We start from the raw sequence: 17413 nt of genomic DNA, 5'->3' as shown, positions 1-17413 counted from the left end.
ATTTTAAAATAAAGAGAGACCAAATCTATGGATATGATAAAATAAGGCAACTAACGTCCAAGCCTTAATAATATTTTTTAGTATTCACCAAAACAAAACTATATTTTTAGTTTCAGTTATTATATTCTTTTTGAATGTGTATTATACTGTTAATCTTATTTTATATCTTAAAATATTTTCAATCAAATTTAAAATAATATAAAATCTAAACAACATACACTTAAATAGACATTGTATTTTTATTATGTTGATTATTATAATGGTTACGATATTTTGAAGTATAATGTTAACATAACAGAATAAATAATATAAATAATGTAATGGTTAACATAAACAATTTAATTTTACAAGATTATATATATTATTTTATATCCGTTAGATTCATCTAGCGGCCATCATTTACTTTGGTTTTGTTTTTTTCAAGATTTATTGTCAACCATTAGATACATGTAAGGGTCTATATTTTTGCTGGAGAGGTGCTGAGACAAACACAGCAGGAGAGGGTCCAAATCTGAAGGTCAAGGAAGCATTTCTCAAACATATTTATGCTTGTAGATTTCGAATATGATATTATACGGCCAAGGTGTAAACATTATATAAAGTACAAGAATTCTTTATTGACGAAAGGCTCCTAGGTACTTTAATGAAGCATGCAGCCACCAGGGGGAGAGGGAAGAAAAAGGGAGAAAGAAAGAAGAAGGCTTGGGCGGAGGGGGAGAGAGGGAGGTTGAGGCACCAATGGGAGCTAATTGTTATGACTACGTGTTTCCAGGCTTGAAGATAGAAGATATAAGATTGTAAATGGACAAGAAAAAAATAGATTCTAAATTAAAAGTTTTCATTAACAAAAATTAATAACTAATATTTATTCATAAAAAAAAGTGTTTACACGTGTGTTGTGTTAAGTGAGCATCTTTAAATCTTCAACTTCTTTCTCAAGCTTTATTTTGTATTTTCACAGTAAATATAATATAAAAATACTATAAATTCATCCGTTTAAATATCTATTAGATAAAAAATTTAAATGATGTTAAAATTCTATTTATTCACACAAAAAAAACAATAAAAAAAGAAAAAATCTTATAATTTTTATTGATTTAATTACAAGATATATTTCTACACAACGGTTATCAAATATTTAAAAGAAAAAAATGAATATAAGATAATTAAAGAATTTACGGAAGTAACTAAAAATTAAAGTTAACAATATTCCTTTTAAAAAAGTTAACAGTATTTGTAATTAACTTAAATATTTTCTGCCTAAGAAAAAAACTTAAATATTTTCTCATTTCTTATCTTCATACACTACTAAATATCTCTAATTCTTTAAACCTTCAAAGTTTTTATACAGGTCACTGTTTACTTCAATAGAAAGAGACAAGAATGATAATGTGTAGTAACCTCCTCCATTAAAATTTTGCTGCAAGTAACCAAGCTAGGAAAATCTGAGATAATTAAACTAAAATCTTGTTCCTTTCAAAATGCGCATTAGAAAAAAAAAATGCGACAAACCAAACACAGAATATACTTCTAGCTTTATTTTTTTATTTTTTCAGAAAAAGAACTTCTTGCTTAATATCTTACATAATAGACTTACAGTACTGTTTATATGTAATAATATAATATAATTTCTATCAAACAGGGCGTATATGCTGTAAAAAAAATTTAAACAGAGCCTGCATATGGAACAAATCTAAAGACTAATAAAATTTTGTTAGCATGCTACTTTTTTTGGTAGAAAAAGGAAAATCACCTTAAATCAACACTGATTATACTGATATTTTTCTTATTTAAAAATTGTGCTCATCTAGAGAAACTATGACTTTGTATGTTTTTTAAGAAGTTGCATATTTCCTTGCTGTGGATGAAAAATGGAACTTGGGTTTGAATCAAATACTTTTTAGTGAGCAACTTTGACAATGTTCAAACCACAAAGCGACGCATACGTTTCCCATTTTAAAGTACCATGCTTATGCTTACGGTAATTAACTTCACTCATTTGTTTATTTTGTTTCGTTATCATATTATTATATCCCGTTCTGATGACATGCATTTATATATTAATATGCAGACAACTCCAAAAGATTGGTCAGGAAGAATAAAATAGAGTTCCATACAATTGAGCCATACAATTGTTATCGTGTTGGCTTTATATAGAATACAAACTCAACTTCATGGGTTGACAATTTTTTTTGTTTTGTTTAGTTCTTATAATATATCTTAGTTTTTCTTTACTTCTTATATTTTTAAAATTGTAGTTTTAGTTTTTATTATTTTATAAATTAAATTTTTGGTCTTTATAGTATTAATATTTTTATTTTTATTCCTGTATTTTTTTTGTCGTTAGGTGTTGGTTATATACAAATCATTAGTCCAAAATTATTTTATAGAATTTCATTGACTAAATGAAATTGTCCAGGCGCAGTCGTAGCTGACAGCCCAAAAGAGAACAGGTAGCATGTTCTGCAAGCTGCAGCGTCTTATCTAATGTTGGTACCTATTTGAATTTTGACAATAGAATCTAAAGAAATTAAATTAAATAACCTAAGAAGGTTTCGGACAGTTCGATGTACTCACATATATATTTTTTTCATTTGTTATACATATACATACGTTTAATTATAATTTTCAATTGTTGGGCTTTTAATCTATAAATATTTTCTTACTTTATCTTTAAAATAAAATATCTCATTTCAAGGAAATGGAATAAGGGGTTGGGGGGATTGGTCGCTGGGGGATGTAGTTTTGCAAAGACGACAAAAAAAAAAAAAGGGTCTAAAATCTTATAGGACCAGATACACGTGACACCGGAAAAGTAAGGTTGGGTTCAACTTTGTTCAATGAAAAGTATTAAAAAAAATTGTCCAATGGATTTTTTTTAGTTAATTTTAGGTAATTAAAAATATTTATTATACTTTTTAGTTAAGTGATTTTTTTTTTATATTTTTAATTCTTAAAAATTAAATCTAAATGAATATTAACAAACTTATAAACAAATTAAAATAATTAAGCATTATTAAATTAATTAATATACTTCAAATAATTATTGTAATAATTGTAGTGTTATGGCAGAGATGAATAAAACTTACTTTTTCCCTTGTTAAAAAAATTGTAATAATTGTAGAAGAATTTACTATTTACACACACATGACGTGAGTATAATGTCATGAAAATGTTTGATTCTTTTAATTATCTGATATTTAGAATTTTTCAAAGATAAAATTTATATTATTAACTGTTGACGGTACTGACAAGTATAATACTTAATATAAATATTTTATTTTTAATATGGTATTATAATTTTTTAAGCGACTTACTTTTTTTTTGCAAATCTTTAAAAGAAAAAAATGATATTAAATAAATATTTATAGGACTAAAAAACTGTTTAATTTTTAAAAATGAATTATGACACTTTATTTATTAAAATATATACATGTTAAAAATATTGACTTGATTAATATTACATCCACCATGTTTGGATCTCGGAAGCATTTGGTTATGTGCATGATAAAAAAAAACGGTTAGGAAAATTTAAACCCGTTCTAACAAAGGTTTTTAAGACTCGTTCAATTGTACTGGCTTTATCTGATTCGAAATTAAATTTTAAATAATTAAAAGACTCAATATGTGTTAGAGGAATTTGAGTTCTACATAGACTCGTTCCAGTTTATCTGACATATAACATATTCTTTTAAAATTTTCTTATTTATACTATTAGTTTTGACACATTGGTATTATTATTGGAAAAACACGCACAACGAGAAATTAACATCTAGTAATTAAATAAAATTTAAAAACACCATCATGTAAAAAAGAAAAAATTCCCATTAGAAGAGATAATCATATTTAATGTACGACGGTGTCTTGTATGAAGGAAGAAACAAGTGGGATACAAAAAAAAAAAAAAAAAAAAATCCAACATTTTTTTATAAAAAAAAGACATGTTCCCTCTACGTGTTTTGAGTAAGCATCTTCTTCCTCTCATCTCTGTGGATCAATACTATTGTGACTTGTGAGTGCTGTCAGCTTGCTTCTATTTAAACAGGCAGTGTACGTAAGTCAGCCAAATCAACCATGAAAACATCGAAGTTGATCAATATAATTAGAGGAAGATGAACAGTGTTATGGTTCATGATCGATAGCAATGGAGGCAAACGTAGCGAAGGTGTTGATCGACTTTCACGGAGATGGGAGGAAGAATACATTTACGCAAAACAGAGGAAACGCGGGTTTCTCTTTTTTTTTTTTTTTAATGATTTTAGATTTTATTTTTGTTATTTTACATGTTAGTATTTTTATTATAAATCAATAAATCAGATGCAAAGAAAGTGACCAAGAAATGTAAACCAAACTACTTAATGAGAGTTGTTCAATTACTTTACGGTATGTTTGATTGCAAAGAAAGAAAATGAACGGAAGAATTTTTAGGTGACAAAAAAAATGAAAAATAAAATAAATATAAAGGTTGTTTGGTTGATAAAAATAGAAAAAAATATTTAAATTACATTTATTTAGCATGTAAGAAAAGAAAAACAAAACAAAAGAATTTTTATTATCATTATTATTATACTCTAAACAGCATGTATAAAAAACATAAATGTAAGAAATAGGGAACCTAATAGTTCATAAGAGATTCATAACCATTTAGTTATTATTATAATAATATATTAGTTTTAAGTTTTGCATTGCACAAAATAAATAAATAAATAAATATTTATATAATTAAAATTTATAATTTATGATAATTAAATAATTTTAAATATATAAATCATATTATAATTGAAAAGTGTAATAAATAATTTTTAAAATATTATATTCATCTATAATGAATAATTTATGTTGTAATATACTTTTGTTTTTAATTATTGATAATTTCTTTTAAAAAATATTTACATTCACAAGTTAAAACTAAAGATGATGAAAATGATAAATGGAAAGGGATAAGAAATTAAGATAAATTATTGAATAGGCATTAAAGATATAAGATGATATTAGATGCAAGTTAAGAGTATATTATAAATTTATATATATATATATATATATATGAAATTAGTTTATAATATTCAATTACAAATTGTTAACCATTCAATTAATATTAGAATTTAAAGCATAAGAGAACATATCATATGTATCACTTTATGAGAGGAAATTATTCAAATGAAAGAGAATGTAAGAGAGAGGGGAGAGTGAAGGTCAGAGAAAACATACAAATTTGGACATTTATACATATAAGGAGATAAAAAATGTGTGGGTATCTAATCAAAACATTATCTTTGTTGTTTATTTTCTCTTTTTTCTTCACAGGGAGAAGAAAGCTTCGGCCTCCATGAGAGGAAGTCTTGATTTAGGCATAAAAACCTTAATGTATATGAAAGTGCATAAAAAGGTAAATAAATAGTGTTAAATTATACAATAATACATTATATAACAAAAACTAATTAAGTTTATTTTCTTTTATCTATACCACATGTATTTTCTATTGGAGACAATCTTATCAAATCGTGTAGGATTTCTATGTTTAAGGATTTAACATGATTGTATATCCAAACTTAAACTTTAGATATTATTTAAGCTGAAATAATTTCGTATCAGTTGATAATGATTATGCTCAACTCAATTAAAAAAGAATGAAATGGGAGAAAATCAAGAAAAAATAATAAAAACAGCAATCATAAATATCTAAATTGGTAGAATGATTTTTACCAATTAATATTTTTATGCCAAGGGAGGTTGTATGTGTACAACCACGTACTTTTTATGGGTAGATAAACTGTTTAGCTGTTGTTAGTTAGAATAATGGTCCTGGAATTGTAGAGATGCCACTGTATTTGATAGGAATTTAGAATTTAAATGTTACAGTTAAAATTGTTGTATGTTATAGTTTGAGTATGCATGTCTATATGAAAGGAAGTATTAGATGTGGTTCAAATATAGAAACACCACAGATATTGGGTTGACTGATGGCAATGACATCGCATGTGAAATGATTTGGATAAAATAAAAAATAAATTGAAAAAAGGAAATTCCTGGCATTGTTCCTTTAGAATAGGGGAAAATATATAGCAACATAAGCTAGTAATAGGAAATACAACAACTTTTTGCGTGCAAAAGGGCATTACAACTAATAATAAGGTAAGTGCCACCTCAAATAGATATGTATAGCTGGAACTTGTGTTCTCCTCTATATTGTTATGATGCATACAATTAATTCAACATTTAAATCTTGGGTCTTGTTAGTGACAATTTAAAAGGGTTTTAAAGGAGAAAGAAGAAAAATTGAAAGTAGCATCTCTCTGATACAATATCAGAGGAACTATGGCGAATACGATACCAGCATGTTATGAGGTATACATAACCAATCCCAGTCGAATCTGGCGAACTGATAAAGTCCTACAAACACAGCTTCCTGTTCTCGCTTTTCAAATTGCCTTTGTCGTTGTGTTGTCTCGTATTTTCTTCATTATCTTCAAACCTCTCCATCAAACTCGTCTCATTTCACAAATCTCTGTAAGTATATATATATATAAATGAACAAGTTCTTTTGTTTATGATTTTCTCATCTATATATCATTCCAATAATATAAATTTGATTTTGTAGGTTGGTTTCCTACTAACTCCACCATTACTTGGGAGATTCACACCAATTTTTGAGTTCATATTTCCTGTAAATGGTGTCCTTAACGTTGAACTTCTTTCCCACCTTGGTCTCATATTTTATGCATTCCTTAGCGGTTTGGAGATGAACTTAGATACCATTCTACGAGTGAAAAAGAAGGCTGCTAGCATTGCGGTTGCTGGGATCGTCTTTCCGATGGTGTTGGCACCATGCTTATATGCTTTGTACCGAAAAATTTACGGTAGTAATGGAGTATTTCCCCTTGAAGAAGGTTCAGTTAATGCTTATTTACTTTGGACATTAATTCTCACCGTCACAGGTTTTCCTGTCATAGCTCACACACTTTCTGAGCTCAAGCTCATTTATACTGGTCTTGGCAAAGCTGCTTTAACAGCAGCCATGATCAGTGACACCTATGGTTGGATTCTTTTCACTTTACTGGTTCCATTTGCAATCAATGGTAAAGGAGCTATGTACACGGTGCTAAGCACCATATTATTCATTGTTGTATGCATCTTTGTGGTGCGTCCAATCATTCAACGGTTTATGGATAGCAAGACAGACAAAGATGAGTGGGAAGATAACGAATTACTATTTGTGGTGATGGGGGTTTTGGTTTGTGCAAACGTTACAGATATTCTTGGTGCACATGGCATTGTTGGGGCTTTTGTATTTGGATTGATTTTACCTCATGGGAAATTTGCCGACACGATGATGTCAATTTCAGATGATTTTACGGGAGGCTTTCTGGCGCCGCTCTTCTTTGCTGGCAATGGAATGAGACTTATCTTAACCTCAGTTTTCCAAGGAAATTGGCCCTTGACACTACTGATTATACTCTTGTTGTGTTCTCTAAAGATTTTAAGCACTTTATTCGCCACTTTCTTCTTTGGTATGCGCACTCAAGATGGTTTAGCCATAGGCTTGCTTCTCAATACCAAGGGCGCCATGGCACTGATTATGCTAAACATTGCTTGGGATAGAGCGGTATTGGTCTATTTATTTATTTATTTATTTTGATAAAATTCTTCTTTAGTTACTCGTATAATTTACAAGTTTCTTGTAATGTTTTATTGCAGATTTTTTTTGTACCTACCTATGCGGTTATTACTTCAGCTGTTCTTCTAATGACTGTAGTAGTATCTCCTGTCATCAATGCCGTCTACAGACCAAGAAAGAGATTCGAACAGAACAAGCTAAAGACTATACAAAAACTAAGAGTGGATGCGGAGCTTCGAATTCTAGCATGTGTCCACAATACTCGGCAAGCCACGAGCATGATCAGCATCATTGAAACTTTTAATGCCACTAGACTTTCCCCTATACATGTTTGTGCCATGTACCTTATTGAACTTACTGGACGTGCTGCTGCCCTTGTGGCTGCACATATAGAGAAGCCTAGTAGCCAACCCGGAGAACAAAATCTCACCAAATCACAGGCAGAGTTAGAAAGCATTGCCAATACATTTGATGCATTTGGAGAGGCATATGACGCTGTCAGAATTGAGACCTTAAATGTGGTGTCATCCTATGCAACCATTCATGAGGACATATACAACTCAGCAAATGAGAAACACACAAGCTTAATTATCCTTCCATTCCACAAACAATTAAGTTCAGAAGGTGCGCTTGAAGTAACCAATGCCGTATACAGAGATATAAACCAAAATGTAATGCAGCATGCCCCTTGCTCTGTGGGGATATTTCTTGATCGTGATTTTGGGTCAATTCCCAAAATGAACCTTCGTATTCTTATGCTCTTTGTTGGAGGCCCTGATGATCGTGAAGCCTTAGCTGTTGCATGGAGGATGGCAGGACATCCAGGAATCAAACTATCAGTGGTTCGGATTCTTTTGTTTGACGAAGCGGCAGAAGTAGATGGTTCAGTTCATGATGAAGCACGAGGGATATTGTCTTCTGTAATGGATAGTGAGAAGCAGAAAGAGTTAGATGATGAGTATATAAATTCATTCAGACTTACGGCAGTGAACAATAAGGAATCTATATCCTACTCAGAGATTGATGTCCATATTGGTGAAGATATTCCCAATATCCTTAATGAGCTAGAAAAAAATGGTTGCGATTTATACATAGTTGGACAAGGTAATTGTAGGAACTCTCGAGTCTTCTCAAATTTGCTAGAATGGTGTGAATGCTTAGAACTTGGAGTTATAGGGGATATTTTGGCGTCAAACAATTTTGGTTCGCGCTCATCTTTGCTAGTTGTTCAACAATATGGGTATGGAGGAATGGTTTTTGGAAAAAATCTCAACCAAAAGGCCACCAATAACGATGGATTTGAGTCACTTGTTGTGAAGACAGAGTAAGCATTGGGATTGGTAAGGAACAAACGTGTATATACAAGAAAGAAAGTTCCGGTTAAGTTTGCTTATGAAAATTCAATAAACTTTTGGACAATACCAGGTTTTTGTTTCATATTAGAATTAGTACCATGATTGGAAAATTAATGTAGCTGACTTTCAATTACATTTGCTCTCATGGCTCTATTTGAATGTAATCTAATAAAAACATTTGTGAACCAAAACTTACATAGCTGTTTTGGCATCATCGCAGGGCCAACCGACCACATTAACATATGAGAACTTAAAAGTTAAACAATTAAATACTTGAAGGTGTGTGCATTTTCAAAAGTTTTACAAGTGTATCTGTTGGATCCTTCATACTGTACCCACCAAGAACAACATAACTTTCAATTTTATTATAATTGACCGAGTAGCACATAATTAATATCGCATATCAGTACGCAAACCTTGAAGTCTTTTAAAAAAAAACTACACAGGCCTTGAATGCACGACCGTCATGATTTGGCAAATTTCAGTTTAACAGTTTAAATAGATATATCACACCATTACCAATCGTGGTGTGATATGTTGTGTTACGTGAGCGTGGTTGGCAAATTGAAGGTTGTGATTAATGCTTTGGGGGAAAACAAGACTACAAGAGTGTCCAGTTGAAAGAGTTTCATGTGTTCAAGTTGTTCGTGCTGAATGAAGAGAAGCAACTGGAAGATTGATGTCCTAAGGTTGAACATGACAAAGCTTCTCTAGTTCCTGAGTCAGTTGAACTTGAAAGTTGAAACACTACGCGAACTGCGAAGATCAACAATTCGATGAGGATAAGGTTCAGGTGATCAGAGAAATCAGAGAAATCAATATGCCAGAACAATTCAATATGTTTACAATTACTGTAGCTTGAAAATGAAGGGCTTGGTTCAAGTTGATTTTGTGTTGTATTATGCATGTGCATGTGATTTAATTAATGCACTAATCATACTTCTTTTCCGCTGCCTTTTTTTACTTATTTTATTGGTTAAAACATCCTATCTTTTTCCCTCCAAGGTTACAAATTATCATGATAAAACTTAGAGAATAATTCTTAAAAGAGTAAATTCCACTGGCATTTTTTTGTGTTTTTTTTTTTATCAAATTACATCCCATATTTTTTCATCTCTTTATATTACTTTTACTCCATTTTTATTGACGTTCTTAACTAACATCAATTGAAATATGTGAGTAGACAAAATTGTCTTAACATATTTGTTATACTTGTGTTTTTCTCAAATTACACTCAATACCTTTTCCTTTTTTTATATTACTTTTATCCTCATTTTCTTAATATCATGTCATTAATTAACGTCAATTGAAATATCTTGAGCAAACAAATTATCCTATCGTCCTTTGTCAAATACTTAATAACAAATAAACAATTTAACCTCTGAATGGACCTTTCTTAAGATAATAACAATTTTTTCTTTTATATTTGACTCTTACTTCATTATTGCAAACACTTGAAGAAGATGCAGATCTTAATTGAGACATTATATCAAACAATTAATCATAAAAAATAAATATTTTAAAGAAAGGAGTTAAAAACATAAATGGAGGAGCAAAATACTAAAATTTGAAGCAAAAGACTATATTCAATCAATAGGCATTGCTGAGAATATGTACAACAAAAACATAACAACCAAACGATCTAACACGCACAAAAAAAAAATTGAACTAAAAGAAGAAGAAGAAGAAGAAGAAGAAGGAAGGGTGTTAATACATGCATACTAACAAAGTGGATTCACGTCTAACATAAAATCGAATTCACGTCCAGTTAGAGAAAAATAAAAAGAAAAAGGAGTGTTAAAATATTTGTATATTGAAAATTGTGTCATGTCTTTATGGAGATAAGAGGAAGAAAATGAGAGTATTTTAGACATAAATTTTCATTAAAATTCATATGATCAGCATGTGTCTATTTGCTGTTAAATTATTAAGCGGTGTTTAGGAGGGAGAGGATATGAGTGTAATGTGAGTTAAACAATTGGGAAAATATCAGGTGTAACTTGAAAAAAAACACATGGGGGTGCGAGTGTGAGGACGAAGACGAAGATATTTTAGATATAAATTTTCATGAAAAGTTATGTGATTAACATGTGTCTAAATTTTGGTTAAATGATGTTTAGAGAGAGAGATTCTGGATGTAACCTGAGATAAAAAGATTAAGGAATTTTTTTAAGAGGGAAATGTATGTAATTTGAACAAACACAAAAATATGAATGTAACTTACTCTTTTTAAAAATATTTTTCATTAAATACATAAATTTGAATTTACAATATAGGAGTAGATATAAAAAGAATCATCATGATAATTTTAAGCTTTAAATATCTTTTTAGTTCTTTAATTTAATATTTTTTTTTAGTTTTTAATTTTTAATCATTATAAATTATATTTATCTTATTTTTCATCCTTATAATACTTAAAAATATATTTAAATATAATTTCAACTAAGAATTGTGTGGGATTTAAAATTCCACCTAAATATTTTAAAAAGGACCTAAGTTCGAGTTAGTGAAATATTCAGCCAAAAGGGTCGAAGCAAATCGTCTTATCTTCCTTTCCCTCGCCTCGCCTCGCCTCCCTTCTCAAGAGTGGAGCTCTCGTCCTGTGTATCTCACTGGAGCTCTGTGGCCCCTCTCACGGTCTTCGCTATCCAAATCTCTGAACGATTCAACGACGCCGTCTTTGAGAATCGCGATTTGACGCTTTATTACGTGATTCTCCCTCCTTTCTGCCATTGTACGTTTCTCTTTCTCAAACTCTTATGCTTTCGATTTTATTTTGGTTTAACCTAACCGCATTCTTTTCCTGGTTTCCTCAGAACTTCATTATCGGGTTTCTTCAAAGCGCAAGTTCTTTCAGCTAAACGATTGAAGGCCGTTAGCCATTAAAAAAGACCGAATCGTTGTGAGTTTTATTGTTAACGTTTCTTTGTTTGTTACATCAAAATCTTCATTGCGCAGTGGTATTTTATTTTTTCCTCGATTTGTGTGACTTTAGATTAGGAAGAATAAAGGGGATAGGAGGAAGCTTAACCTTGAATTGCAAGTTACTTAATATTTGTTCTGTTCTACTAGACAACAACCTTCCATCGTTGTGGTGCTGATTCTGTAATGTTGAATCTTTCTAAGCTCTCTCTTGTCGAGTGTTTACCTCTGTATGTGCTTAAAACTTGTTAGAATTTCAAGCATTTTAGTTTGAAGAAATTGTCTCTAAGGGAATGGAGTTGAATGATTTCCCCTAACTTAATTTGAAATCAGCTGGGGATTTTAGCCACTAAATTGGGTTGTAGGAGATATTGGTAGTGGCCTGAACTTTAGTCAATGGCTTTTCTTAAAACCTATTTAGTCCACACTGTTTGTATTGGTCCAAATTTCCCATATAGAGTACACTGTATATGACTGAAAAAACTCATCTGAGAATCTCACTTTTAAGCTAGAGATGCCATTTTTGGTTCTGTAAGTTGTACAATGGGAGGTGAAGATAAATGAATGAGAAATGATACTTGTACTATCATTTGTACAACAAAATATACAACTAAGAGAGAGAAATAGATAAAAGGGAAAAAATTGAATTTAAATTGTAATAAATGATAAGATTGAGGAGATACACACAAAATATGATGTTGAATAAATTGTTGTACAACTTGTATGTCTATCATATCTCTAAATGAATTGGTTGGTTGGAAATTTTATATACATTTCTTGATACTGGTCAAGTGTTCATTATATTAAATGTTAACAAGGAACATTTATTTGATTAGAAAAATGGGAATATTTGGGACTTGATAAGTGGAGTCTTGCATTTGATGCCAAGCATGGGAGATGTAGAGAAAGTGTGTTAGGTGAAAGGGTGAGTGTCTCAAGCAAAAAATCTTGACATTTTTGGATCAACTGGATGAGAGAATGAGGATAGTAGATGTTGGTTGCTTGCACATTGGGCCTAGCAGTACTTGTGAAGTATTGCAGGATTGCATGAGTTGAGTAGTCTTCAAGATTCACTCGAGGTTGCTTCTCTTCCGCCATGAGTGGTGTCTCCTCCAAGATAAGAGAGCAAGGAGGGAGCGAAACTGGTTGAGGTTGAAGAGAAGAAGACTCTCCTTGTCTAGCTTGCCTTTCTTGGTGCTTTTGTTTCTTCCTTTTTGAATTGTATTTTTTGCAAGTCTTTTCAATCTCCGGATCACATGGAACTGATTTCCCTCTTCAAGCTTTACCTCGCATACAAGAAACAATAGATACTAGAAGCACAAGTTAGAACAAAGAGACAAGAATTGAAAGCTAGAATTTTAAAGATAAAGAATGAAAGGCCTAAATATGGTCACACAAATGATTGGGCACGAGGAACAAAGTCTCTGACAACGGCGTCAAAAACTTGTTAACCGATTGACAAGTGAACCAAATCACGCAAGTAGTAATAAAATGGTAAGATCTAGTGTTGTGTCCATAGAGACTTCGTTTGTGCTAAATAGTTTGTGTAAACTAAGTTCTAAGCAATGGAATAAAATGAGTTGATTGACTTTTAAGATAAGAGTGCATAAATTTAAAGTTCAAGATTAAGCAAAGACATTAAAAACTGTGCAAAGTTCAACGAGGCAAAAACACAAACACTTTGAGGGCAAGAGATAACTTAGTGCTGAATTTGTAGAAATGTTGGGTGCTTGGCCTACCAAATGAACTCTTGACGTAATGTGAATGATTTTTCACCAATCAATGTTATTTCAACTATTATCTTAACCACTAATTTATTCTAATAATGATCTCTCATGTGAAAGAGCCTAAATCCATTGACTGCACTCCTAATTCCTTATAAAGTTAAACAAAGTGATTTGATTAAGAGCAAGGGTTTATAAAAAGGCTAATAAACACCATTCCATCCCTAGATATGAGTTAATTAGAAACCCCTTTTAGTTCTTAGTGTAAAAACATTTCTCAATGATCATTATTACTCTATAACATACATGCACATGGGTGATCAAACCTAGAAAGGAAACAATGATATTGAAATAACATTAAATGGATAGTTAAGATAATTACATCACAGGTTTTTTGGTATCCAAGTCCCCAACAATAGGTAAGTTAACTTCTCATAGGCATGAGAGACCCAAAACAAGAAGAAAATACAAGGGAAAATGAAGAACAATGGCACCCAAAGAGTTCTTAGTCAAAAATGCACATGCCCTAGAGTTCTCCCCCCTCTTTCCAATGAAACAATGCTTTTAAATAGGCCTAAGAGTGTTGTACTGTTGTTTTGGCATAATGGTTTGTGTGCTTAGCCCAGCTTTCGCGCTAAGCGCGCATACAAAAGCAGCACTTGGCTAAGTGACAGTACGCCGAGCATGAGGTTAGCCCAAATCTTTGGCAGTGGTTGTTCAGTGCGCATATGGTGTTGAGCACACACCAAGCTTCAAATTTGCCTCCAGATGCTTGCCATATGTCCTTCCAGGCTAGCTCTGCCGTGCTAAGCGGGCTGCCTCATCAACCCAAGTATTCTTCCTTCCTTATTGATGCATCAAGCTCTTTAAATCACAACCAAAACTACATTATTCGTAAGTTTTATTCATAGTGAACTAAGAACTAAGAAAAACTGTAAAACTTAAAAAAAGGCTCAAACTAAACATCAATTAAGGAAAATTTAAGATGAAGTGCTGCGTGAAACTAATGAAAAAGTAATGATTCACAACACTTATCATAGGGACTAAAATAAAAAATCATGATATTTTTGCGAACTAATAACTTATTTAAACCTAATAAAATTGATGGAGTAGAAAACAAACTTTGTGAAATTCTCATTGTGTGAAATGTTATACAATGCAATAAGAACATGTTTTTTTCATGATTAATTACTGCAAGAATAATTTTTATTTACAACTTGTGTCAATTAATCTCAATCCAAATTTATAGGTTAATTTAAATTAAATTATTTCATAAATATGAAATGTTATAAAAGGAAAGGAGTTATATATGTTTTCGTTCTGTCCCATAATGCTTTCTGCTGCCTATTGCACATTCAGAAATTGCTTGTCAAAAACTGTAATATCAAAAACATACACAGTGATGGAGAATAATTAATTGACTAGGAATTTCTTGAAATCATGATCAAGTATCATTCATTTGTGAAGGAAATAACTCCTTAAAATATATTATGTGACGCTGTCATATGGCACTATGTTAGAGTTAAAACCTTGTCTCGTGGTAGATGACGTGCTACAAAAGCTTTAGTAATATGAAACTTACCATTAACATGAATTTGTGGCTTGGGAAATGTCATCATTCCATATGTTATTTTTTTCCAAATTGCAGGCAAAAGTGGAAGTTTTGTTTGGTATCAGGTGATGGCATCTTTGGAAATAAAATCTGGTGCATTGGTTTCTTTACAAGACCTGCGCCCATCTTCTCCTTTTTTTAAGCAAGGTGCTTCACTCAGAATAACTGGAAAGTGAGTGCTGCCATTCTATTTCCAATGTATCTGACTTTTCTTTCAGTGAGATGCTTCACTGTTGTAGTGCCAATGTCGTATATAACATAATGTTAAAATTCCTTGCCTTTGGGTTTTGTTGCCAATCATGGTGAGTGAATATGAGTTGAAAGTTGAAATACTTCAGGGATTCAGCTAGCATTATGTTAGTTTAACCATCCATAGATCTGGTTATGCATGTATAATTTTATATGACTTCTAGTAGTGAAGGTCATGTGGATACCATTAGTAGTGATACTGTGCTTGGAAGAATTGTAAATGGCATGCTAACTCTAACAGGGTGAGCATAGCAGCAATTGGTTTTTGGCTTTGACAGAACACAAACTTTTTGGTTGTGACTTGTGATTCACTTCTTTAAATTCTGTTATTGTGTTTATTGTAATTTAATGCAATAATGTATTGTACTAACTACTAAGTACTACTAGTATTTTATTAGAATGCATCATCTATGCATTCATGGGTCAGTTTGAGAGGGGTGGCATTTATAAGTCTCTTTTATCTTCATGTAGCTGCATAATAGGAGAGTATTACTAACATATAAAATAGGTTCAAGTACATTTCTGGTTTTTCTAGTTTCACCAAAGTTTGGTTTTGGTCCTGCCAGTTCCTAATTCTTATTTCTTATTGCAATAAAGGGCACCTGTAGATTTTAAATGGTTGCAATTAAGTTCACTTGTTAGATTGCTGTTGACTTTGCCCGGTCCTTAGTCTTTATTGGTGTGATGCCTTTCTTGTTGGCGTGGCATTAAATTGATGATAAGTAATGTGACATTATCTTTTGCTGACATGGTAATCATCACTAGACTGACTGGAATTGCATCAATTTGAGAACTACTAGTATCTTCAACTGAAACTAGTGGGATTAAAACTGAATTAGTAAAAACAGAGTAATAACCATGTAAAATACTTCCTAATAATTGAAACATCCATACATATTGTAGTGATATTTAAATGCTTTATCTAATTGCCTATAACTGCTCTACTGGTACAAGCTGCTGTATGATTGCATTCTGACAGACTAAATTGCTCTATTATATATCTTTTGATGTTGGTGTTGCCCGTTATGAGTGTTGACTTATGTGTAGCCTTCCACAGGTTGCACGAATACTCTATAGAGACAGGCCTAGCAACAATTATCGATGGTGATGACATTCTAAAAGTTAGTACCAAACATCTGAGGGACCTTACTTTTCAAGTTGGCTCTGTCTACCAATTCATTGGTGAACTCCTTATCCAACCTGACAATGAGGTATGCTCTTGTCTAGAATTGGTAAAAAGGCTTATCTCTTCTCCCTGTTTTCTCTTGCAAACACTCTTAGACGCATAATTTTCTTTGTAAATACGCATTCACCCACAACATGCACAATGGTCTTAATAAGATGATTAAGAATGGTTTTTTTGTTCCTTGTTAGGGAGTTTTGCAAGCACGTGTTGGTAGAAACGTTGATGGGATTGATCTCAATCTTTATCATCAATCTCTGCTGCTTTTAAGACAGTTTCAAACCAATCATTTAAACAATCCAGCAACAATGTAGGAGTATTTGAACACAGAAGTCGTCATGCTAATATAAAAATACACTTCTCTCTGTTTTTCCCATAAAGACGGTGTTCTGCACTCTACAGTGTTCATTGTGTAAACAGAGTCTTAACAATGTTAAGATTTCATTTTATTTTATTCTCACTTTATTTGGCTGCAAATGGAACATGACATCAAAGATCTGTTAGGTATGAGTTGTGCTTAGCTGGGATGCTTTAAGGGGACATTTAGCTTTTCATGTGAAGCTATGCATCAAACTTTTGGTCTTCCTTTGTTTTGCAATCTGAAAAATGAGGTAAGGGAGGGGGAGGGATGGTGGTATATTTAAGGCAACATAGAAGATACTTTATTTAAATACATGTCAGCTGTCTCTTTTTTATGTTACACCACTATTTCAATTTTCAACTTCTGCAACATTTGTATGTTACACGGTCGTT

General features: G+C 31.6%; 2 protein-coding genes across 7 annotated transcripts; both read left to right on the top strand.

Moving 5' to 3' along the window:
* Positions 1-6315: 6315 nt before the first annotated feature.
* LOC100800072 (cation/H(+) antiporter 15) lies at positions 6316-8943 on the top strand. The gene is made up of 3 exons (XM_003553662.4): positions 6316-6507; positions 6599-7603; positions 7696-8943. Exons 1-3 carry the CDS (start codon positions 6316-6318, stop codon positions 8941-8943), a joined length of 2445 nt encoding a protein of 814 aa, XP_003553710.1.
* A 2532-nt stretch (positions 8944-11475) lies between these two features.
* On the top strand, positions 11476-17245 carry LOC100305519 (uncharacterized). 6 transcript variants are annotated; one of them, XM_006603556.4, is made up of 6 exons: positions 11476-11704; positions 11787-11872; positions 14243-14448; positions 15265-15400; positions 16535-16688; positions 16852-17245. In XM_006603556.4, the coding sequence occupies exons 4-6, from the start codon at positions 15297-15299 to the stop codon at positions 16972-16974; spliced, it is 381 nt and encodes a 126-aa protein (XP_006603619.1). In that variant the 5' UTR covers positions 11476-11704; positions 11787-11872; positions 14243-14448; positions 15265-15296; the 3' UTR covers positions 16975-17245. The 6 variants fall into 6 exon arrangements, with proteins under 6 accessions (XP_006603619.1, XP_006603618.1, XP_006603617.1 ...); XM_006603555.4 differs by having other exon boundaries at positions 14238-14448; XM_006603554.4 differs by lacking the exon at positions 14243-14448 and adding an exon at positions 12729-13386.
* The last annotated feature ends 168 nt before the right edge of the window (positions 17246-17413 follow it).

Source organism: Glycine max, chromosome 19, assembly GCF_000004515.6.
Source record: "Glycine max cultivar Williams 82 chromosome 19, Glycine_max_v4.0, whole genome shotgun sequence".
Classification (NCBI taxonomy): domain Eukaryota; kingdom Viridiplantae; phylum Streptophyta; class Magnoliopsida; order Fabales; family Fabaceae; genus Glycine; species Glycine max.
This window is presented reverse-complemented; position numbering and strand designations above follow the sequence as displayed.